Genomic DNA, 24,784 nt, shown 5'->3' with positions numbered 1-24,784 from the left:
GTGAAGCTATAATACCGACAATGGCCAAGTACACTGGGACACGTGGTTACAGCCTCCGCAGGACGGAACACCAACGGAAAACGGCTGGCCCGAGAGAGAACTGGATTTAGCTACCCATTAGCTCATTTCTATGCTAAACAGTCTCACACACGTTCGTCATTAGGTGCGAACAGCAGTCGGTCAGGAGGTGAGAAAAGTAACACTAAACGTAGATGTCCAGTTTCTGGAAAGTGTCCACAGTGACAAGCCAGGTGAGGCCCACAATTGGAGAAGGAGAGGAGGGAAGAGGGAAATGCAGGAGGAGGAAAAGTAGGACCAGAAGCGAGCACGCTCCCACTTCCGCCCTTTCAGCAACCCAAGGTGAGGCCCAAGGCGGGGCCCCAAGACACTCAGGCACCGCTGGCACGCGCAAACACTGCACAAAAGGAAGCGGGTCTTCTGTTTTCACTTTTTTACTTTATAACCCTTTCGTACTATTTGAATATCTATATATATTTGCAATATACATGTACTACTTTTATAATTAAACAAAAACACTTAAAAACGATGTAAAAAAAAAAAGTGAAGAGATAATCACAGTGGAACATGAAACAGAATATCATCATTGGGGACAGGTCACCCAGCTGAGTCCAAAATCTCCAACGTGGTCGCTGATTCCAGTCTTCGTCACGTCCAGCCTCGGATCCTCCGACCCCATCCACGGGGCACCAGCACTGGCCTGCGCAAAGCTCCCTCCGGGGGCACAGGAGAGGCCGAAACGCGAGGAACAAGTCAGCAAAATTAAGTTAATTTACAGGGTCAGAGTAAACTGGCCACAGCGCCCGCCCCCCACGCGGCCGGCAGGGAGTGCGGAAAGAGGCGTGCGGCCGGGGCGCCGGACCAGCGGGGGACCCGGGGCTCCACGCGCTCGTCCGCGGCCGCGCCTCACAGGGCAAAGGTGGTGAAGAAGATGTGCATCTTGGCCAGGAAGGTGGTGACGGAGCCCTGCCGCCAGAGCTTCATCTCCACGTCCAGGGCGAAGTCCCGCGGCTCGCGCACGGACCGCTGCAGGAAGACGACGCCCGTGTAGGCGTTGAGGCGGCGCGTGCCGAAGTAGCCCTCCTCGTTGCCCCTGGTGATGGTCAGCGCGATGGTGTCGCCGGCGAAGGCGGGCACCGGGCTGATGCGGAAGATGTGCGCCGGCACCAGCAGCCCGGTCTGGAAGTTGAGCCGGTAGTACGTGATGCGCGCCGGCGCGTTCTGGCACTCCAAGAAGTCGTGGCACAGCGCGCGCTCGCACTTCCTGCGGGGCGCACGGCGGGGGCGTCAGCGGCGGGCTCGCTCCCACCCGACACTCACCCAGCCCGACCGAGCGGGCGCAGGCCCCCAGCCCAGCCCCGCCCTCGGCAGCCTCGCAGCCTCTGCCGGGTCACCTGACCTCCCTGGACCGCAGCTTCCTTGTCCGTAGGACGGGTTAACGGCCTTGCGGTTTCACTGGCGGGAAGGGGTGAGTTTACAAACATGCGGCTCTCAGCACAGCGCCAGGTAGCTTGTTAGCAGCTCTCTCTCGTCCTGGTGCTCCTTCCTACCTTCTTTCATTCTTACCTCCCTGCCTGCATTTTTCCCCTCGCACACTGCCTATTTGCATGGATTCCCTGGCCATGGTGTTTTTATTGTTGCAGTCTTTTCTCAGATTCCCTTTTCTTCCATAATTGACTCTCCTTCGGAGCCATTTCCTCTTCTGACTTGGGATGGCCTGCCCTTTCCCCTCTCCGAGTATCAGAGAGCTCCGAGTCACACCTGCTCCAGAGGACGCCGGGAACTCGGCCACGCTACAGGACCATAATGACAGAATCTGCACCAAACCCCACGGGGCCCAAGGCCTCGATTTCTAAGCCCAGCAACAATCTGGTCTCTTCTGGGTGCAATGAGACACTGTCACCTCCATCACTAAATCCCTGTCTCAAAGCTCAGTGCTTCCAAAATGGGCACCAGGGCTCAGCAGGGCTAGAGGATGTTGTGAGCAGAGTTCCCCAACTGGGGGACCACAGTGCACAGCCACGCAGGGTTGGGGTATGACGTCGCCAACACATGGCACTAATGCAGCACCAGGCCATGCCATACGCTGTGTAAACTCATGACATGTTTTCACTCATGCCGTGCTCACACCCACCCTGGGGCTGGCGCTACCATCACTCATGTTGCAGGCGGAGCAGCTGAGACCCAGGGAAGGGAGGTCACCTGCCCAGGGTCACCCAGACACACTCACCCAAGCGTCCCAACACACCTGCACGTAGACACGCCCCAGCACTGTGCGTATTAGCAAGCATGTCACAGAGTCAGCAGGGCAGCCGGCAAGTAAATCACGAGCGCATACATGCTAGGAAGTGCCACCCCAGGCGGGCTGCACGCACAGACGCAAAAGACGGCGACCAAGCAGAGAAAGCAAGCTTCGAACAACGGAGCACATCCACGTGACAGCACCGCGCAGAGAAAAGATGGACACCCCAGCAAGTACTCTACGGAAATGTATGTTTAGTAAGGAAAGGATAGGAAATACGGCGAAACACCAAGAGGCATCACTAGGGAGTGTGGTCACCAGCCTGCGAGATGGTCCCGGTGTCTCCCCTCCTGTCAGTCACACTTCGAATGTTGCCTCCCAGGGTACCCCGTGCAGTGCTGGACCGTGTGGCCAGTGGCAGAAGTGATGATATGTCACTTTTAGGGTTAGGTTAGGTTACAAAGGACCATCACTTGCCTTCTTGATGACCCGTGCTGGGGGAGCTCCAGCCCCGTGGAGAGGCCACATGGTGAGGCGCTGAGGCCTCCCGCCCAGAGCCGTGAGTGGGCAGCGGGATCCTGCAGCCCCGGTCAGGGCTTCAGAGGACCCAGCCCTATGCGACCCTTAGCCAGGACCACCCAGCTAAGTGGCTCCTTGGCTCGTGACCCTCCAAAACCATGTGAGATGGTAACTACTTGTCATGTTAAGATGCAAAGTGGTGCAAAAATCTCGTTACACAGCAAAAGACAACTAGTGTGTGTGTGTGTGAGAGAGAGAAAGAGAAGATTTTTTTTGTGAGTCTTTTTCCTTTCATACTCTATGCACCAAGCTTTCTGCAAGGTGCTGTTTTATACCATTTATGGTCATCAGACCACAGACCTGGCAGTGGGGCCTGTGAAGAGCAGGGGATGGCGAAGGCATGCGCCACCGGTCACCTGGCCTCCGCCCGGGGCAGTGTGGATCAGTGCAGGGTCCCCGGGCCCGAGGCCGGGGTGGGGGCACTCACGTTTCAGAGACTCGGACGTAGTTTGGAGGACACTCGAAACGCAGGCAGCGGAAGCCGCCCTGGATGTTATGGCAGGTCTCAGCCTCAGAGCAGTTGTGGGTGCCCAGTGCACACTCGTCCAGGTCTGGGGGGAGCAGAGGAGGGCGATGGGAGGGATGCCCAGAGCTTGAGACCCTCGTCTGAGCCACCCCAGCCCGCCCCGGGGGCCTGGGTCTCAGGGCAGCTCGTCCTGTGGGCACACAGCTCACATGCCACCTGAGCATCACATACTCCCATCTCTTCCACTCTGTACAGCAGCCAAGGGCGTGGGAGCCTCTGTGCTGCCAGCACAGGCCATTCTCCAGCCCCCGCGCCAGAATGGCCAGGGAGGAGGGGTCGGGGGAGATGTCCTGACCGCGAACAGGTTTCCGGCCTGAAGCCCCTTCAAGAGCCAAAATCACTGCGGCGTCTGAGCTGTCCAAGAAGCCCACGCTGCGTTCCCACCATCAAGCAGAACAGGGCCTCAGGCTCAAAACTGAAATCACGCTCTAGGCACATAAAGTCATCATTCCTGCACAGCTGTTTACGGCAGGTAAGAGCCTCACCTTTTACGGAGTCCAGTCTGATTATTTTTTAAATTAAAAAGCAGATAGCTCTGCAGCCAGGAAGCCCTGGCCAGCTTCTGGGACCCCTGAGGCTCCTCTTGTATGGGCTCCTCACTGGGTAGGTCTCCTGTCTTTAGAACCACCCCACAGGACCCCCGTCCCGCTCGCAGGGCAGGGCCCAGAGCAGAGTCCAAGCCTTGAAGACTCTAAGCTGGGTCAAGCAGCAGAAAGACTGCCACCTTCCTCATCCCAGGCGTAGAGCTCGGTGAACGTGGCCACCAGTGGCATGGGCCATTCTCTGCCTATGCGCTTGGTGTCAGAGCTCTGGGAGCATGGCCAGCTGCATGAGACTTTCTGCGCCTGCTTGGAGGCTGCCTGAGGCCCCGGTGGCGCGGATCCCTCACTCACCCTTGCAGGACCTCCCGTTGGCCGTCATGGTGTAGCCGCGCTCCGGGCACGCGCACTGGTAGCTCCCTGGCACGTTGATGCAGCGGAAGGTGCAGAGGATGCCGGCGCCCTGAGCGCACTCGTCAATGTCTGCCAGAGAGAGTTTCAGCCCCTCGTGAACCCTGGGTCATCCTGCCACAGCCATGGAGCCTGGGGGCCCATTTTACAGATGAGGACGACAGGGCTGGGAGAGGAAGAGAGCTGCCCGAGGCCACAGAGCCCACAGGACCCGCATTCCAGGGCTTGCTTCCCGGGGCCACTCCATACTTGCTACTGCCAGCTGAGGGCCGATCAGGCACCAGACAGGGCGTGGACAAGGTACCGCCGACCCCTGAACAACACAGGTTTGAACTGCACAGGCCCACTTACACGAGGACTTTTTTCAATAAATACTACAGTACTACGCAATCTGTCCTTGGTTCAACCACACATGCGGAACCGCGGATACAGAGGGCCGACTGTAAAGTTATATGTGGATTTTTGACTATCGGGTGAGGGAGGCCCTAACCCCCGTGTCATTCAAGGGTCAGCTGTAATTAACTTAATCCTTCATCCCACTGAGGTCAGACGTGGGAAGCATCTGTCCAAGGTGGCACAGCCAGGAAACGCACGGCTGGGACTCAAGCTCTGATACGACGCTAAGGCCTCCATGTGCCCTGTGTCCCCGGCCCGGTGGGGACTCTAGGAGCCTGGCACACGGGAAGCGGTGTCTCTCAGGAAGGGGGCCCTGGGCAGGAGACGTACCTGTGCAGGTGTGCCCATCCTCGGCCAGCTGGTAGCCCTGGCGGCAGTAGCACTGATAGGAGCCATAGATGTTGGCGCACTCCTGGCTGCAGCGCTGGGCCTCACACTCGTTCACGTCTGCAGACAGACCAGCCGGCGGTCACCGAGGTGTCCTCCAGCCCAGAGGGCCCAGGTCCGGCTCACCTGGAGCCTTATCTTGACAGACCATCAGTTCCAGCCTCCCCTTCGGGCCGATGGGGAACCAGAGGCCCAGAAAAAGGCAAGGCGCCTGCCTGAGACATGCAGTGAGGCAGGGGCAGCAATGTATTATAGCTTGCTGGCGCAGTCCCGGCCTACTGCCTAGAGGAAGCAGCCACAGGTGGGGCTCAGATCCCCCCGTGGGGAGCTAGATGCTGCCCTACTGAGGGTGCACAGCACTGGGTAGAGACGGCTGTGGGAGATGTCACCTAGGTGCTAACAAGGACCTGCCCTTGACCCCCAGGGCCGGCCCTGCCTGGGGGTGGGGGAGGGGTGAGAGCGGGCCTGCGAGGCAGCGGGTGAGCGGTGTGGGTGGAGGACGGGTGAGATGGGGCATCTGCTGGACTCTGAGCTCCCTGTGGGCAGGGACTTGTCTCTCATTCATCCAACCAAGACCTGCCAGGCTCCGACCAGCGCCAGGCCTGTGTGAGCGTGGGGACACGGCCACGAGCAAGACGGGCAACCACCTCCCCGTCGTGGAGGTGACGTTCACGTGTGTGCTGGGGAGGAAGCGGGGGGATTAAATGAGTGGAATACCTAGTACGTCAGAAGGTGGCGCGTGCTATGGGAAAAGAGCAGAGAAGGGGCAGGGGTGTGTGTGGGAGGGCTGCAGCGTTGGAGTCGTGCGGGCACCTGGGGAAGCGTTCCAGGCAGAAGGCACGGTGAGAGCACAGGCCCTGAGGTGAGGGTGTGCCCTGTGCACGCACGGAAGAGCGAGGAGGCCGGCGTGGTCAGAGCAGAGTGGGGGGAGGGCGTCAGCTCACACATGGCCTTGAGGCCACCGTCTGCCGCATGACCCTCGGGACCTCACAACATACACAGGTTTCACACAAAATGATGGACGGCATGAATGAATGAATGAGTGGCTTCTCTCCTCTACCAGGCTCTGAGCTCCCGGGGGCCAGGGGCCACGCTGGTTCCATCTCTGAGTCTCTACCGTCCAGCCACAGATGGAGCTGGAGAGAAGTGGCCTGAAGTAGGGGTGGTGGGGGGGAAGGCAGAAGGGCCAAGAAGTGAACGAATGAGCTACAGCTAGGGCGGGAAGGACGCTCCACGCCCACGGCTGTCTGCACCCAGCCTGGCCGGGGGGCGGGCTCACAGGTGGCTGTAACCCCCGTGAGTGAAAGGGAGCGCCAGGGTCTGTCTGGGGAGCCCATCCAAGTGCCGTCTGACACAGCCAGGCCTGGGGTCGCTCCCCGGTCCCTGGGCTGGTCCCGTCCCACAGGAGGCCGGCTCTTTGGCCGGGCCAGGCGATCAGAGAGGGGTGCATGGCCTTCCCAGGGGCCTCAGCAGACTCACCTCCCCAGGAGGGAAATGAGGAAAGCACCTCCAGGGGAGGCGCTGGGAAAGACGGTGCCAGCTAAATGGGGCCAGAGACCCCACATCCCCTTCACTCACGGGACCCCTCCCCACTTCACCGGGCAGCCTGGGCCCCCGCACCCCCCCCGCACCAGCCCCACCAGACCTGGCCCAACCCCACCAGGAACACAGGTGAGAACAGTGTGACGGTCCCTCACGCGTCCCCTCCGTCAGCCCCGGGCGCATCCCACATGGGTGAGGACTGGGCCGCAGGTCCAGTTCACGTGCTTGGTTTAACACACGGTGTGTTTAAGTTTAGATCCACCAGCGACGTGTAAAACCCAGCAGACTTTGCATAAATATCTAGACTCCTGGGATCTGGAAAACCAAGATGGGGTCACTCTGCATGGCACTGCCAGGTGCTATGTGGCCGCCGGGCCGTCCGCCTGGCCACAGGCCTGCCTCTCGTCTCACTCCCTCTGCTCCCTGCCCGGACCCCAGGGCACCGCAGTCATGGCCAGGACCAGCACCTACCAAGGGGCAGAGGCTGGGCTGCCCCCCTGCCTGCAGGGAGCTCCCGCCCAGGGGTGCAGACAGCACAGACGCCCAGCCCTTGGGTCTGAGATGGCAGTGGGGGCCCTGGCAGGAAACAGCCTGCAGCTGAGGCCTGGGGCCCTGCACGGTGGGCCACGGGTCAGAGGCCGGGTCGGCCGTACCTTCGCAACGCTTGCCGTCGGCCGCCAGCAGGAAGCCGGAGGCGCAGGAGCAGCGGTAGGAGCCGAGCGTGTTCTCGCACGTGTGCTGGCACAGGCGGCTGGGCGAGGTCCAGCACTCGTTCACGTCTGCGGGGCGGGCGGCAGGCGCAGGGCCTCAGGGAGGGCGGAGGTGGCCTGGACGCCAGCCCCCTCCACCCCGGGGAGGAGAGGGACCCAGGAACCCAGAAGGAGCGAGGGGGAGGAGGGAGCAGGGGAAGAAGGCAGAGGAGGTGCTGGACGGAGACCAGAGGCAGACGTGGCGAGACAGACGGCACAGCAAAGAGCAAGAGAAGAGCGCGATGGGGACCGAGAGCAGAGCCTCAGCTGGCCAGGACGGCAGGAAGGCAGTCCAGCCCAGAGAGGGCCGGGCATGTGGTCCGAGCAAGGCTGGCTGGGGGGAGGGCCTGGGGCAGGCGGGCACCTCTCAGGGGAGCCGGACGGGGTCCCGGCCACCAGTCCCACCTACCGACGCAGGCGCGGCCGAAGGCGTCCCGCTGGAAGCCAGGCTTGCAGTCACAGCGGTAGGAGCCGGGGAGGTTGTGGCATACCTGCCCCTCGCCACAGCGGTGCACGCCCGACTCACACTCATTCACATCTGCAGGGGGAGGCGAGCAGGGCACCCTGAGGCCCGGACTCTCCCCCTGCACCAGCCGCCCAGGCCCAGGGCACCCGGGAAGCCAGAGGCTAGGGGGGAGGCGGGCCTTACCCACACACTTGGTCCCGTCCTGGCTGGCGTGGTAGCCACGCCCGCAGATCACTGGGTTCCTCTGGCACGTGTAGGAGCCCACCGTGTTGATGCAGCTGAAGCCTGGCCGACATGGCTCGGAGAGTGACGTGCACTCGTTGATGTCTGCGGAAGGGGGTGCGGGTGACAGGGAGCCTGCTGTAGCCCCTCCCCGAGCCCCAGCATCTGAGTCCAGGGCTGCACTGGAAGGCGGCCGGTCCTGGGCCCCAGACCAGCCCAGGTCGGGCTGGCAGGTCAGAATGTCCGGTCCCTGCATGCCAGGAGCCGAGGGCTTTCCCTCCCAGAACCCAAGCGCTGTTGGGTAGGTTAAAAAAACGTGATACACCTTCCTCCAGTCCAATCCCACAGATGGGTAAACTGAGGCCACAAGAGAAGTAACTCAGCCGCGATCAGACAGTTCAGGATAATAAGAGCTTCCATTTTGCAAGCGCCTCGTGGGGCCCAGGCACTGACACACCCGTTCACAGGGGGACACTGAGGCCGGGAGAGGGAACGTGCAGCAAGCCAGGCCTCCCTGATCTGTAAAGCCCTCAGAGCCTATCCCCCCAGCGACCCCTCCTAAAGACCCCCAGGGCCAGGCAGACAGAGCCCCTCCAAACCCCACTCACCCACGCAGTTGCCCTCGGGGTCCTGCAGGAAGCCCTCCATGCAGCGCTGCCGCGCCTGGCAGTAGAAGGAGCCCTTGGTGTTATGACACGCGGAGCCCGCCTGGCAGTTGTGTGTGCCCAGCTCACACTCGTCCACGTCTGCCACACAGACCAGGCCGGGGGTCAGGGGCCGGCGGGCTGGCAGGCGCCTGCCCGCACATCCCCACGGTGACCTTGACGGTGACAGAGGTCTTCTGCGTCACAGGCAGCTGCCTTGGCCCACGCCAGCAGTAACGACGACGTCACCCCTCTCACTGAACTCTGCCGTGCTACCAGGCGTTGCCCCAAGGGCTCTGAGCCGTACTTATTCACTCAGCGCTCGCAGGCACCCAGAAGCGGGCTATGACGAGCCCCCTCCTCCGCAGGGGACACGGAGGCACAGGCAGCGTTCCACAGCTGCGGCGCTGCTGCTGGGCAGCCAGGCCTGGGGCTTCCAACGAGGGAACTGCCAGAGCTGGATGGCACTGCTGTCCCCACCTGCGCGGGGGCACCGGCAGCTCACAGGGGCCCCTCCCCGCTGTCAGCACCCAGTTTACAACCCTCCCCGCTGTGCAGCACCCAGTTTACAACCCTCCCCGCTGTCAGCACCCAGTTTACAAGGTGCCGGCCCCACACTTCCCTGTACTTCCTGCACAGCAGGCACGCCGGGCTCTTCCCACACACGAGGAAACCGAGGCACGGAGCAGAAAGGGGACACAGAGGGCTAGTGGCACAGCCGAGACTCCCTCGGCTTCCTGACGGCCTGACCAACCATGTGTGTCTGTCTGTCTGTTGTTCATCCATCCACCCCCTCCAGTTTCCAAGGTTTCCACCCCTTTCCCACAGGAGCCCAGCCTCTAGGCGGCCCTGTGCTGGGTTCTAGAACCCCCTCCAAGGACCCCCGGGAGGCTGAGAACACAGCCCCTGCCCAGCCACTCTGATCTAGGAAGGAGGCCCTGGGATGAGAGGGGCGGGGGTGGTGGGGCGTCCAGGGAGACGGCCCCCCTCCCCAGGTGCCAGGGTTCTCTAAAGGGGGCTCACCCTGGATCCGTGTGAGCCCTGTGGGCATGCGTGGTGCGCACAGGTGTGCACCGAGGGGCCTGGGCTCATCTCCTCCCAGCTCACCCCACCCCTGCTCCGTGCCCAGCTCAGGGCCCGGCATGGAGTGCGTACAGCACCTGCCTGAGCTCCCGCCGACCTCAGAGCCGCTTCCCACCGCCATTTTCCGGGCTTGCAACAATGGAGCACTGCTCTGGGTCTCGCCTCCTGGGTGACTTTCTTCTAGACGTTTTCAGTTAAAATACAACGCTTCCCGTCACGGGTGAAACAAACTCCCAAGTGCCCGCCTACCTGGGCCTGCCAACCCCGCAGCCTCCTTCCACCGGCAGCGTGCTCCCACCCGAGACGCCCTTTCTGTTCTTTGCGCCAAGACTCCTCCCCTCCCTAAGGGCATGGCGCCTGTTGTTCCCTCTGCCTGAACACCCTTCCCAGGGGCCTCTCATGCTGCAGGTCTCCGCCCGGACATCACACAGGCCACAGGGGGCCGGCCTCTTTGGACCCCACCTAAAAGCAACACCCAGCCCCGTGCGCCTGTGGGCCCCCCACCCCCCCATCAGGAGGCCAGAGACAAGAACACGCCCCCACCGGTACCCCTGCCACCCAGAACCCTGCCAGGCCCACAAACGACGCTGGGGAAGCATCTGCTGAAACGGTTCAATGGAACCTCTCTCTCTTCTGAGGCGGCTAGAATTTTCTGGTAAAAAGGACAGAAGTGACCCTTCTGTGGGAACTGAGGCATAGGGAGGGGAATAACTGACCCAGACACACTTACCTTGGGCCCCCCCCCCGCCCCGCCTCTGCCCCCAAACCATCATCTGTGGGGTCTTCCCACAGGCAGGAAACCCCAGGGCTGGGAGCTTGCCAGAAGGGAGAAGGCTCTGGGCGGGCCAGGAGGTGGGCTGGGGGCGGATCAGAAGGCGGGGCGGGGGTGGGGAGGTGGGCGGGGCCTCCAGCCAGCTCGCCTCACCTGTGCACTCGCCGTCCTTGAGCATGTAGCCGGACTCACAGGTGAGAGCCTTGTAGCAGCGGAAGGAGCCCACCGTGTTCATGCAGTGCTCGCCCCGGCTGCACGTGTGCAGGTCCGTCACGCACTCGTTGATGTCTGCCGGGAGGGTGAGGCCCTCAGAGGCTGCGTGGCGCTCCCGGTACGGCGCCGCCGGCCAGCCAGCCCTGCCCTCAAGGTGCTCACTTCCCAGAGGGCAGCACGGTCTGTGCAACCACCCACTCAACAAAGATTTATGGAGCACGTGCCATGGCCCCAGGAGTACATGGTGAACAAGACAGACAGCAAGTCTGCCATGGCGCGGGACACTCAGAGCGGGAGGACCAGCAGACAGACAAACCTAAGAGGGAGGGTGGTCCTGAGTGTTGTGGAAGAGAGAGTGAAGGAGACCAGGAGTGGGAGGAGCAGGGGGTGGAGGCACGAAGGATCCTCAGCGCAGAGGACACTTGAGCAAAGCATTGGAGGAGGTGCCAGAATGAGCCGAGCTCGTATCTCAGGCAGAGGGGCAGGCTGCCGGGCAGGTTCAGGGTCTGGCCCAGAGGGGTGTGACTGCGGGGAGAGGAGAGCGTTAGGAGATGCGGGGCAGGCGGGAGCCATCGACGGCTCCAGCAGACGAGGGAAGTGGGCTGACCTATCGGTAACAGGGTCCCCTGGCTGAGTGCAAATACTCCAGGGGTGAGGGTATGTTAGAAGAGGAAATGATGGGGCTCAGGCTGCCACCCATAGAGGCGAGGAGAAGCAGTCGGGTTCTGGAAGTACTGTGAAGGTCAAACCGACAGCATCTATGATGGATGTGACGAAGCAGAGAGAAAAAGAGGAGCCCACTGGTCTCGGCAAAGCTTTCTGGACGAGCAGCCCTGCAGGTGGGGGCCCGGCACCTGGGAGCCCTGTGGGCATGTGGGAACGGCCCTCCCAGGCAGAGGGAACGGCCGGCTGGGAGGGGCAGGCTGACAGGGGAAGGTTGGGAGCCCTGTGGGCACGTGGGAACGGCCCTCCCAGGCACAGGGACCGGCCGGCTGGGAGGGGCAGGCTGACAGGGAAAGGTTGGGAGCCCTCGACGTCACACTGGGCTTGAGGATCAAGGGCAGGCAGACACCTGCCTCGGAGTTCATGGAAGGGGGCTGAGGGGAGACATTAGCTTGGGAGTGGTCACTGCTGAGGTCACCTGGGGGCCGAGTACTGACCCCTGGGATGCACAGGTGGGGAGGAGAGAAGCCAGCAAAGGAGGGAAAGAAGTAGCATCAGGGAGGGCGGAGGAGACCCAGAGAGGTGGCCAAGCCAGACGTCCCTGCAGGTGGGCAGAGGACACCCCATGTCTCCGCCACGCTCCACCTGGCAGGGGAGGTACAGCAGTCGTTGCGGATTCATTCGTTCATTCACTGGACGCACCTTAATGAGCACCTATTCTGTGCTAAGCCCAGGTGGCCTAGCGGTGTGTCACAGCCTCTGCCCCCAAGGAACTGCCAGTCGGCAGGCAGGGAGAGAGGACAGGTCGGGTGGAGACGCTGGGGAGGAAAGCTGCACGGTCCTGGGCTCAGGCCAGAGCAGTGCCCGCTCTGGGTCCTGCGCTGCCAGAGCTGCTCTCAAGGACAGTGGTGTCTGAGCTGCGCCTACCAGGATGACAAGGACCAGGTGGAGAGGAGGGGTGCAGGGCTGTGCGGCAAGAGACTGTCCCAGACTCACAGGTGAACCAACTGGTGTACAGGCCCGGCCAAGGCTGGTTGGGTGGGGATGAGGAGGAGGAAAAGGGAGAGTTCTGGCCCGTGGTTTCCAAGGAAGGGTTGGCTGGGCCAGATAGAGACTTCTGATTTATAAGCTGGATTGACAGAGAGAGACACATCCTCAGGAACCCAGAAACGTCATGGGCCAGGAGCCCCCCGCCTCGCCTGGGAGGAATCATGGTGAGAGATGACAGCAGACACCACTGACTGAGTGGCTCACTTAGGGATCGGGCGGCTTACAGGAACTGCCCTCGATCCCCCAGAGATACTGCTTTGCAGATAAGGAACTAGGTCTTACAGAGGGGATGTGACTGAAGTCTCCCAGCCTGCACGGGACCACAGCAAGAACAGAACCCAGAGCGCCCAGCCCTTTCCCCACTGCTGCAGAGTGGGCCCCAGAGACGGGGCTCCCATTGTCTCGAAGCCAAGCCCACCTGGAACACTGTTCCCAGGGCCCAAGATGTTCCTCAAAGGACAGGGCACAAAAGGCCAACAGCAAAGCACAGTGGATTCCCCACAGAGGTCACCTGTCTGTCAGAAGTCCTGTGGACTTGGCACCACCCAATACTGTCCCACTTCAGCTTACATACCTCCAGTGATGGGGAGCTCACTACCTATGCAGGCTGCCTCAGTATAACACATTTGTCGAATCACAATTACGGCATCAAACACTAGCAAGTTCTTTACATGGACTCATGTAACCGCCACAGTGACCCTCTGAGGTAGACATTAGTCCTCTCTTTTCACAGGGGAGGAAACTGAGGTTCAGAGAGATCAAATGAGTGGTCTCAGGTCCTTCAACCAGAAAGTGGCAGAGCCAGGATTTGAACCCAGGCAGTCTGGCTGCAGAGGCCACACTCTTAACCCGGGCACCCGTCTCCCATCTCACCAGCCAGGGTTAATAGAACATGCCTGGAGCTCACAAACGCACCAGAGAAGACACGTCTGTGGATGAGCAAGTGATGGAAAGAACGAGTGCTCACAGATGAGATGAACACATAAGTGGAACACAAGGACGAAGAGGAGACTGGGGTCCGTGCCGGATGATAAGGAGGGAAAGGCTGAAAGAATGACCATAAACTTAGCTGAATGGAATGCACCTCTGCTCTTTCATCCCAGAACCCGTTTTCCAGCTGCCCGGCGACCCCTTTTAGGACAAGGTCTTCTCTCCAGGCCGCCAGGGAACCCTGCACACCCGTGTCCTGGGAGGGTGTTCACAGGGTGGACGCCTTTTCCCAGACACACAGAGACACGACCCAGACGGGAGGAGCTGCCCCGCCACTGACAAGCAGGCTCCAGAGGGCGCATGTTGGGCCGGCGGCTGGAGGCCAGGGGCACACGTCTGCAGCGGCCACTCCGCTGCGTGGTGGCGGAGGGTGAGGAAGAGGACATGTCCAGGTTGGGCATGGTCCCCAAGCACAAGGACGACACACGGGGGTCTGGGCACGTGCGGTGCAGTTCCCACCTCCACATGTTTGTCGCAGCCGTTCCTTCCTCCCTCATGCCCCTCCCAACTCCCAAATCCCCATCGTCCTTGGAGACACGTGCACACGCCACCTTCTCCAGGGAGTGTGTCCAGACGCTGCCAGCTGGAATGGCCTCTCCCTCGGCGTCTCCTTGTGTCCCTGCCACAGCACTTCCCAGTCTGCCCCGAGCCCCCGCTACCCTGGGTCTGTCTCTGTTCAGGTCCATGATGTTCCCTCCATGAAAACATCAGACCCCCAGCCACGGGAGAACAGCAAGTCCTTGCTGCCCACAGAGCAGGCCTGGAGCCCCAGCCCTGGCCCACAAGGGCACCGAGAGGCAGGAGGGCAGACGCATTACTGAGCACCAGCCCATCCATGCACAGGCCGGGAGCTGGGTACCAGCCCTTGCCAGGCCTCCGAGCCCCGAGGTGAGAGGTGAGGAAACAGGCTCAGAGAGGCGAGCACTACGGCTCAAGAGTCACACAGCAAATGGATGCCTCGCTGGGGTATTTGCCTCTGAAGGGGCTCTGGCCGCATCTAAGGACAATCCCAGCAGCTGAGGTCACATGCACACTGTGCCCCGGGCTCTGGCTATGCCATACACATGTCACATAATCTCCAAACGGGGAGCAGTGCCCTCAGTGCCCCCTTTTTACAGATGATAAAACAGAGGCTTGGGAGGAGGTTCAAGCCCACAGAGATACTAGGGGGTCCTGCTTCGAACCCAGGCCTCCCTATCCTGCTGCCCACATGTCTCAATGACCTCATTTCAATGACCAGCCAGATCACACCTCAGATGAAGTTCTGACTCAGGCACGTCCCTGGGGAAAGCAGCTTCCCGGTGGCGTGGGTGGAGAAGCAGGACAGGAACCAGGACACGAGGGGCATGACACGGAGCATGGGGTGGGGGGCCGTGCTGAGAGCTCACATGCAAAGGGCGGGCCCTTTAGCATGTGGCTGCAGTGTGGCGGGCTTGGCGTGGCGCGGAGCGGGGAGCCGTGACGGTGGCGGCAAGCGGGGCTCTGGCTTACCCACGCACTTCCTGTGTGCGTTGAGGATAAAGCCCTCGGCACAGACCACTGTGTGGTTGACACAGTAGAAGGATCCCAGGGTGTTCACACAGAACTGTCGCCAGCTACAATCGTGAGTGCCCAGCAGGCACTCGTCTTGGTCTAGTGACGGCCGCAGGAGGAAAAACAGAAGGGCCGTTAGAGAGGCGTGGCCTCCAGTGACATGGAGCCTCCAGTGACAGATGGGGAAACTGAGACCCAGACGGGCAGGGACCTGCCCAGGACCTCCCAGCCCATCAGTGGTCCCTCTGGGCTTTGGGCCCAAGTCTGAGTTTGTCCAGGTGAAACATGTCAGAGCAGGAGCCCTAGCAGAGACAGGTGGCAAAGTGAAGCTCAGAGAGGGTAGACAGCCTGTCCAGGGTCACACAGCGGGCAGGACCAGAGGCCGTCTCCCACCCCTGCTCTGGAGAACCGCCACCTCCACAGGCAGCCACGGGAGCCACACAACGGCAGGAGTTGCAAACCTAAGTGCTTAGGGGGCCAGGCTGGAGACATAAACAGGAGAAGGGGCCAAGGGGGCTCTAGGGCACTGCAGAGCCTGTGCTCTGTAGAAAGGGAGACCAAGGCTGTGGGCTCCTTGTGGACAGATGTTACAAAGTTTCAAGAAAAACCTGAAATTTGGACATCTAAAAAAAATTCTTGAGCTGTCATTGCTGGTAACTTGTTTGATTATTTTAAACAGATGATAAAATATCATCTGTTTAAATATCACCTGCAGGACTCCCCTGCAGGGCAGGCTACACCCACAAAACGCCCTCTGCATCCTCTGGCCTGGACCCCATACATAGCCTCTACCACTGGGGGCGCTGCAGAGAGAAAGGGAGGCCTGGAGGGATAGGGACACGGGCCCATGGCCTGAAGGAGTCCCAACCCAGAAGAGATACAGTCCTCGTCTTCAGGGTCCTGGGAGATGAGGAGCAAAGCCAGATCTGCCCCCACCATCTGAGAGAAAGGCCTGTCAGTCACCACCATGCTGTGTGCTCTGGGCAAGTGTCCTGTCCTCTCTGGGCATGAGGTTGGTTTTCATCCACACCAGAACAGTCCTGGGCAATCGGCTAGAGGTGGGTTTCGGCTTCTGACAGGGATGTGGGTCTCTTCCCAGGCAGACTTAACCCTGTTACCCATGGACCCAAACCAGGTTCATGTCTCCTGAACTTGAACCTGAACTAAAGCATTTCCTAGACCATCTGCACGCTCTCTGCCTGCCCTGCCTCCACACACGAGGAGGTGCCCAAGGTGTCATTCACTGTGGGAACCACCCCAGCAGGTGTCGGATTCCCATTCACTGTGGGAACCACCCCAGCAGGTGTCGGATCTGATGCCCCCCAGTTCACAGGGGGAGGTCCCAGCCCGCAGAGACCCCACCGGGACAAGACCCAGACTGAGCGGGTTCGTAAGTAAGGGAGGCCCGTGCTTTTAAACCCTCTTTGGCCCTTCTGTGAAGGCAGAGTCACCAACATCCACCGTCCCTCCTTGATTTCAGAACTGAGAATGTGCCCTCCAGCTGGGGCTGCGTCTCCCCAGCCTCGTTCCCCATGGAGGCCAGCCGGAGCGATGTCCTGCCGCAGGACAATAGGGCAGGCACTGCCCTCTGTCGGCTCCACCCGTGGCTGGAACGGGGGCAAGGCGGTCACAAACCAAGTCAGGCCACTCAGATGGGGTGACCCTCGAGGACAGAGCTAGTCAGAGTGTGACCCAGGGAGTCTCGGGCCTCCCCCCCGCCCCAAGACCTACTAGGTCAGACCCCTGGGGCCATGTGGACTTCTCAGGATCCTGTGGTCCCAGGCCCCCAGGTGACCCTGTTGCACACTGAAGTTTGTGGAGCCGTGCTCCAGGGAGCGGCGGGGCCGCGGCCAGCCCGTGTGCCCACCTGGGCTGCACGCACACCTGGCCTGTGATGTGGGCGGACGCGGCTGTTTCTGCTGCTCAATTTGCAGCTGGTCGTCATGGCAGCCACACCGCCCCCCCCCCCCCCCCCCCCCCCCCCCCCCCCCCCGCTCACCAGCACAGCGAGGTTTGGCCCTGGAACACCTCCCCCGCTCCGGGCCCACTCAGGTGTGCGGGGCCCACGGCGGGGGGGGGGGGACACTCACCTTCACAAGACACGCCGTCCGCCATGATGGCATAGCCGGGGAAGCAGGAGCACATGGCGGTGTCCCCGACCACGCTGCACACCTGCTTGCAGGGCCCGTTGTCTGCGAGGAAACCGCACGGAAGTCAGAGACCACGCAGCTCCGGCGTACAGGCAGAGGGGCTGGGAGCCAGGGAACCCCGCTCCTGCCCCATTTCACAAGGTCACCCCTTCCACCCGCTCACACACCGGCTGGGGTCTGGGACCTCCCCCAACACACCCCTCCCTCAAGTAACAGGGACGCGGGTGAGGAGGAGGCAGAAGGAAGACGGAGGGGAGGAGAGGAAGGGCGCAGAGAACGTCCCGCACGTGTCTGAACGCAGGCTCCGTGATGCCTGGGCGGGCAAGGATTGTACTCTCTCAGTTTTACAGAAAGCAAGACTGAAAGCGGCTCATGGGCCATCCTGGGGTCACACACGCCTGGCCCAGGCTGCTCCCCCCATTCTCACCTCTCGCAGCTCCTCACCCAACCTCCGACGGCGAGGCCAACGGACCCCTGACCCCGAGCAGCAGCACGCCCTGGGGGGGCCACCCCGCACACGCCCAGCCCCGGGGGCTCCCCGCCTGCCCACGGCCAGCTTACCTTTGCAGGTGTTGGGCTGCGGCACGGGCAGCGCGATGGTGTTGGGGGCCACCTGGGAGGATTCGGGCCTCAGCGCGGACTCCTCGGCGGCCTCCGGCTTGGGGCGGTCACCGTCTGTCACAGAGCAGACAGGAGGGGCGTCTCGCGTCTTCAGGCGGCCTCAGGCCCTAACAGGCGCTATGCGGGCTCTCGAGGTCGGGGGGCGGCTCATTTTACCCACCCCCATCCTCCCCACGGGAGAGGAAACTGAGGCTCAGGGAGGGACGCACCTCAGGCCAGATCCGTCTCACAGCTAATCGGGGCAGGGAGGGTGGGGGAGGACCAGTCTGTGGACTCCAATGAATCCACCCCTGGAAGCTGGCAGGGAGAGAGTCCTCCCAGACCAGGCGCCGGAGCCTGACCACCGCGGGCCCGGTACTGGGACGCGGCTGGGTAGGCGGGGGCCTCCATGGCCCAGGTCCTGGCCCTGCACTTGAATCCAGGGTGGGCCGCTGGGGCAGCCCTGCAGATGGGGCCGCAGGAGGGAGCCCGTCTGCCTGGCCTCACAAACCCATCGCTGGGGACCCTCGGCGCCGGCAGGTTCCACAGTGTGGGGTGGCGGGAGGCGAAGTCCCCCACGGCCCCCACCTGAGGAACACCACGCTCTGCGGGCAAGATCAGCCCCGCCCCAGCTCCTGCCCCGACCGTCCGGGCCCTCACCTGGGCGGCAGGTACGGCCATCGTCCTGCAGCGAGAAGCCAGGAAAGCAGGCACAGTGGTAGGAGCCCACGGTGTTGATGCACAGGTGTTGGCACAGCTCCCCCGGGAGGAGCAGGCACTCATCCTGGTCGTCACCGGGCAGGCTGTTGGGCAGCTCAGTCTCCGTGCCCAGTGACAGGGCCTCCCGGCTCGTCAACTCCGCCTCTGAAACTGGGGCAGGGGTCCATGCTCATGATGAGACCCAGGCTGGTCTCAGCAAGTGGTTGGGACCACAGGCCCTCAGGAAATCAGATCAGGTCCTCACCAGAACCTTCTGTGTGCTCTGCTGAGACAGCATGATGAAGGACGGATGGGTGGGTGGATGGATGGGTGGATGGATGGAGAGTGGACAGAGAGGTGGATAGAGGGGTGGGTGGACGGAGGGGTGGATAGAGGGGTGTGCGTGGGCAGGTGAATGGATGGACGGGATGGAGGGGTGGGTGGGTGGATAGATGGATGGATAGATGGATGGAGGGATGGGTGGATGCATGGAGGGTGGACAGAGAGGTGGATAGAGGGGTGGGTGGACGGAGGGGTGGATAGAGGGGCGTGCGTGGGCAGGTGGATGGATGGACGGGATGGAGGGGTGGATGGGTAGATGGAGGGGTGGGTGTGGGTGGTGGATGGAAGGGTGGACGGATGTGTGAATACATGGATGACAGGATGGGGGAAGGAGTGGTGGAGAGATGGACCAGAGGATGGGAGGGTGATGGGCGAAATGCATGGGTGGATGGGGAGGAAGAAGTATGGATGTGTAGGCGAACAAAGAAACAGGAGGGTGGGTGGGTGGAGAGTGGAGGGAGATGGGTGGTACTAGTTGGGCAGAGCAGATGATAAGTAGAAAACTGAATGAGATCACCATCTCAAAAATAACAGGAGTCCATCATCGGAGGCCACAGAAGAACTCTGTCCAGAGCGGAACTTGTGCCTTGAACCACAGACGAAGGTGACCAAGGTCCCCACAGAAGTCCAGAGGACACCCAGCCTTGCCTAGAAGCCCCAGCAGCTCTCCCCCGTCGCCCAGCTGGCCCACATGCCTGGCCTGGGGAGCAGCAAGCACCCACCTCTCCGTGGTACAGCCTCAGGCTCCGGAGGCCGGCGGACCTCGGGCACGATGAGGGGGTCTTCGCCCTCACAGCAGGAGAGCATGACGTGGTTGCAGGGGTAGCCGAGGTTGGGGTTGGACTCACACGACTGGCCCTCGGCCCGCACGCGGAGCCCCAGGCCACAGCAGTCACAGCATTGCTGGAGAGAGACGTGCCGTCACTGCCCAGCCCGGCCGCTCAGGGCCTTCCGCATGGCCTGTGAGCCTGTGGGACTCACTCTGGACCCCCAGGCTCTAGGGAGGGGCTGATAAATGGGAGCGAATTCACCCTCATCTTCACATTGTGCCCGGGATGTGCTCTCCAGGGGCAAAGGTGTCATCTGTCCCCATTTCCCGTGTCTGGCTCAGCTAGTGCAAGTTTTTTGCAATAATTCATAAATGGCCTCTTATGAAAAGAACTACAAGTTAACCCACAGCCACACCCACTAACTGCTCCCATATTTACCAGCACACTGCAAATCTATTCAGGCTACCTAAAAGGCAGCACTTCCCTTAAAGTTAGAGATAAGGGACACTGGGTGAAGCTTTCAGGAGAGCTTTTAGCTGGGGCTGACTCAACTTGAAAGTACATCTTTTTTGCTCTCCCCCTTCCTCCTTTTTGGAATAGATGTGATGGCTGGAGCTCTAGCAGCGATTTTGGGTCATCAGGTGACCTTAAAGATGGAAACTACAAGCTAAAGATGATCGAGCAGAAGTATAGAAGCCTGGGTGCCTGAAGATATTACATAGATTCACCCCTGTCCCAGACTGCATGCCTCCAAAAATAAACTCTTTGATTCGTTTAAACTACTGTGGTAGACTGATTACAATAACAGCCCCAGTTGTTCACTCTTCACCGTGCTCTCTGTCTTTGCAGTCTGATAGTACAGTTCCTCCTGTCGAAAGAGAGGGTGCATTTCCCAACCTCTTGATTGTGCCTCATGACTTGCTTCGGCCAACAGGAGGAGACAGAGGTGACAGTGTGCCTCTTCTGAGCCCAGGCCTCAAAAGGCCTTGCACACATCTATTCCCCATGTTGGAACCCTGCTCAGCCACTACCTAAACAAGCCCAGGCTAGCCTGCTGGAGGTTGAGACCACATGGAACAGGAAAGTGTCATCCCAGCTACAGCCATCCTAGATCTAGTGCCAGCAGAACCATTAGCTGGTGGCAGCCAAGGTCAGCTGGGCATGGCCCAGGTCAGCACAACTACCCTGACTCATGACCTGAGCCGGTCATCAGCCACTAGGTTTGGGATGGTTTGTTACACAGCAGTAGCTCACTGATACTCCAGACTGCATCTCCCAATGGTGAACATATCCACTTAGTGAAGACCCACCACATACTTGGTAAACAGTTTGCATTACCTCTGATCCTCACAACCACCCCAAAAGACATGAACTATTATCCCCATTTTATAGATGGAGGATTTTATAGATGGAGGAAAAAGGACTGGTCCAGGGTCAAACATATAAACACAAATGAAATTCTAAACTCGCCGGTCACCAAGGTCCTTTCGCTAATATCAGTTGTTTTTAGGAAAAATTGACCCCAATGAGACAAAATTCGATGTCAAAATCCTCTGCCAAATGGTGCCCTCCTCCAGAGGTCCCTCGACCGTCATCCAGGCTTGTGGTTTCTTCAACTCCGTCCCTTTCTCTCCCCCAAACACAATATCCTTCTGTGATACTTCTCGAAACTGTTCCAAGTTTGCCCTCATCCTCTACAGCACAGACAGCCAGCTGTTAGCCCCCAAAGTCCATTTTCCCTCCTTCCAGATTTGCAGTGGGCACACGACCTCTCCAGAATAAGGACTACATTACCCAGCCTTCCTTGCAGCTAGGCAGCCATCAGACTAAGTTCTAGCCAATGTGATGTAAGTGGACGTACTGTCTGTCCTCTAGAGAGGGGCTTTCTCACACCCACGTTCGCAGCAGCAATATTCACAGTAGCCAAGGGGAAGAATCAACCCACGTGCCCATTGACAGATGATGGATAAACAAAATGTGGTCTCTCCATACACAGAATATTACTCAGCCTTACAAAGGAAGGAAGTTCTGCCACATGCAACAACATGGATGAACCTTGGGGACATTACACTCAGTTGAAATGCCAGTTACAAAAAGACCAAAGAAAAAGAAAGCCCCGTGAGGGAAGGGGTTTTTGTGTTATTCATTTCTGCATTCTTACTGCCTGAAACAGGGCCAGCACAGACTGGTGTTCGAACAGTATTTCCCGCATCAATTGGTCCACATGGTAACTGGTGATGTTTTCTATGCAGATGCAGAGCTCCCCCACCCCCAGGCGTGAGCACCCTCCCCTCAGAGGAGCCCCACAGGGCGGCCCACCCCCTCGGCCCTCAAGGACCTGCAGGCTCAGGCCACAACCGCCCCAGGGCAGGCTTGCCTTGTACAGGGAGACGCCGCAGGTGTCGTTGTCCTCGTCCCCGCATGCCTCGCCCTCCTTGGCCCCCATGACGCCGGCCATGCAGCTCTTCTCCTTCAAGTAGGACACACAGCAGTGCTTCTGGGCCGTCCTGCAACAGAGGTGCGCCTCAGCCCCACCAAGCGCCCCGTCCTCCCAGGGACCCCGCCAGGAGGGAACGCAGGCCCCGTTTCACACAGGAGGCTGCAGCTCAGGGAAGCAAAGCCCCCACCAAGGTCCACCGCGGGTGGGGCCCCTGCTGGCGCCAGGTCATTGGCAAGGCCAGCACATCCTCACCAAGTGACATGGGGTTTGTTCTCAGCTTAACTAAGACGACTCAGGCCTGGGTCCCATTGGGCTCTGTGTCCCTGACCGATGAGGGAGGGGGTCAGTACTCCAAGCCCCCCGACAGGGCTGAGAAGGAAAGGGAGACCCAATCTCAGGAAGGGCTGGGCGGTCGGCCTGGGACCGCCAGGGTCCCTGGTCATGCCTCCAATAACTGTAGGGCTGCCCCGGGCAGAGACAGCTGATGGGCCAGCACACAAAACAGGGGGCTGAAAAGGTGGGCTTCAGTCCCACTTGAGGAAGGGGTTCAGCTTCACTTGAGGAAGGGCGTATCCCAGCAAGGGCCATCCGGTGATGGAACCGGCTGGCTATGAAGTAGTGAGTGTCTCATCACAAGAGGGACACAAGTACGTACTAGCTCAAGCCTCCTGAATGCGGCATGCTCTAACTCCTAGGCAGCCCAAACTGGTGGGATGACCAAAGGGAAAGGAAAGGGACAAGGCTAGAATTTAAATGTTTCTAACGGAGGCACTGTGGGCTGGACAAGAGAAAACATGGAGTCTAATCCTGGCCAAGCTCCCAACGAGCTGTGTGGCTTTGGGTGAATCACATCACCTCTCTGAACCTTATCTTCCTTATCTGGAAAGAGGAGTAGGCTGGACAAGATGGCATCCCTGGAATAAAGAAGGGGTGAACAGCTGAGCAGGATGTCGCCCGGGCCTGGCACAGGGAGGGCGTGGGTATGACTGCTTCCTTTGCGGAGAACACTGTTGTCAGAAGAAGCCGCCAGCACAGACAGCAGAGCACGGGGAGAGGCCGGCCTTCCTGAGACCCCAGGGTAGCAAAGTGGGGAAAGAAAGAGGGCTGACGGCCCCGGCTCAAGGCTGAGGTGGGAAATTCGAGTGGGCTGAGCACCGCCCAGCAGCAACGCAGCACCTGGTAAGAGAAGCACCTGGCTGTCCCCAGGTGACAGCGGTCCCAACGTGTGCTCTTCTGACTGTGCTCACCAGGCCGGCGACAAGTCTGCACGGTTAGTTCACTCTTGGGGCCCGTCTCGGGCTCCCCACACCTGGCGAGAGCCCGGCCAGCCGGCCAGGCAGCCCCATCCAGCCACCTGCGGGCACCTGGACACAGGTGGAGTGGTGCTCACCTGGCAGTGCGGGGCCCGGGGTGGGGAGGAGGACGCAGGGACATGGAGCCGGCGCCCACCCTACCTGCACACATCACTCTCAGCGCCACTCTCGGGGATGTCCAGGCACTCGTCGTTGTCAATGGCCCACTGCTGCCCGGCCGCACAGCACGTCTCGATCAGGTCCTTCGTGGACACTGCGGGTGGTAACACGGGCAGAGTCACCAGCTGGAGGAGGTGCACGGCTCCCAGGTGTCTAGGTCCAGCGGGTGTAGTAGACGCTGCTAGCGCTGGGCCAGATCCCCACGCACTACCGGACCGGGAACTCACTCACCCGCTGCCTGCGTCCGTTGCCCCCAGCAGCTCACAAGCACAGCCTTCTCTGCAGAGCTGCCTGGGAGGGCAAGTCCACCCAGGGGGAGAGGGCTGGGAGGAGGACGGCCAATCACTGAGTAGTGGGGCCTCAAGGGCCAAGCCCATCTCAAAGGGGACAGCCCCGTGCGGCCGCTCCCGCTCCAGCGCTCCCCGTGCGACCAGGAGCATTACCAGCTCCTTCCCTGCCCCCCTCCCTGGGCAGTTCCTCCAAATGAACCATGTGCACCAGAACCCCCAACTCAGGCTCTGCTTCCAAGGGACCAGAGAAGACACCAAGACAGGACAAGACCTAAGAAACAGCGACAGCATCGAGGAAAGCTCCTGGGGAAAATATCTGTGACTGGGGAGGGCAGGAGTCGGGGGTTGAGAGAATGTCTTAAAACTCAAAGGCACAGACCATAGGCTAAAAAATGGATGAATTCTCCTACCTCAAAATTAAAATTCTCTGTATAACAAAGAACTCTGTGGAGAAATATAACAGACTGCTGACAGGTTAAGAGATGTTTTTGGAATGTTCTAAAACTGACAGAGAATTGCTATTGAGAAATACAGTAACCTCCTGAAAATTAACATGAGAAAAACCAACCCCAAAGTAAAATACCTCTGAAACTGGAAAAATGAGAAAGAGCGATAAATGCCAGGCACAGGTGCGAACGCTCGTGCCCTGGGCTGTGGGAGTGGTGACTGGAGCAGCCAGTCTGGAGGCAGACCCAGCACCTCTTACACAATTAAACACAGGCATCGTCCAGGACCCAGTGGTCCTGCTCCCGGGTGTGTGTTGCAGGGAAGTTGTTACCTGGACCCATGTGTAACCAGTACCAGGATGCTCACGTCAGTGTGATTTATGGAAGTGGGCTGGAGGGAGTCTGGATGTCCATCACTGGAGGAGTACGAATAGAACACGGGGACGTCCTCCACGGAGGACTCCACAGACGTCGGAAATGGCAGACGAGACGTACACACAACATCAAGAAGCTGGACACATGTACACACAGCAACACAGAGCAGCAAAGG

General features: G+C 60.3%; 1 protein-coding gene across 5 annotated transcripts in view; it reads right to left on the bottom strand.

Annotated features, from left to right (window-relative positions):
- Nucleotides 1–436: 436 nt before the first annotated feature.
- FBLN2 (fibulin 2) overlaps nt 437–24,784 on the bottom strand; it is a 75,314-nt gene continuing 50,966 nt past the window's right edge. The window contains exons 3-18 of one of the 5 annotated variants that reach the window (XM_057554405.1): nt 23,481–23,592; nt 21,964–22,093; nt 19,539–19,719; nt 18,436–18,645; nt 17,737–17,850; nt 17,116–17,217; nt 14,984–15,124; nt 10,730–10,864; nt 8,686–8,823; nt 8,039–8,182; nt 7,799–7,927; nt 7,294–7,419; nt 5,042–5,158; nt 4,259–4,387; nt 3,267–3,390; nt 437–1,282 (exon numbers count right to left, since the gene is read on the bottom strand). In XM_057554405.1, the coding sequence (XP_057410388.1) occupies nt 925–1,282; nt 3,267–3,390; nt 4,259–4,387; nt 5,042–5,158; nt 7,294–7,419; nt 7,799–7,927; nt 8,039–8,182; nt 8,686–8,823; nt 10,730–10,864; nt 14,984–15,124; nt 17,116–17,217; nt 17,737–17,850; nt 18,436–18,645; nt 19,539–19,719; nt 21,964–22,093; nt 23,481–23,592 (2,390 nt within the window). In that variant the 3' untranslated portion in view covers nt 437–924. The remainder of the gene's footprint in view (nt 1,283–3,266; nt 3,391–4,258; nt 4,388–5,041; nt 5,159–7,293; nt 7,420–7,798; nt 7,928–8,038; nt 8,183–8,685; nt 8,824–10,729; nt 10,865–14,983; nt 15,125–17,115; nt 17,218–17,736; nt 17,851–18,435; nt 18,646–19,538; nt 19,720–21,963; nt 22,094–23,480; nt 23,593–24,784) is intronic. The other 4 variants (XM_057554406.1, XM_057554407.1, XM_057554408.1 and 1 more) reach the window with 4 other exon arrangements.

The sequence above is a fragment of the Balaenoptera acutorostrata genome, chromosome 10 (assembly GCF_949987535.1).
Source record: "Balaenoptera acutorostrata chromosome 10, mBalAcu1.1, whole genome shotgun sequence".
NCBI lineage: Eukaryota > Metazoa > Chordata > Mammalia > Artiodactyla > Balaenopteridae > Balaenoptera > Balaenoptera acutorostrata.
The sequence above is the reverse complement of the archived record's forward strand: the minus strand, read 5'-3'. Positions and strand labels throughout refer to the sequence as shown.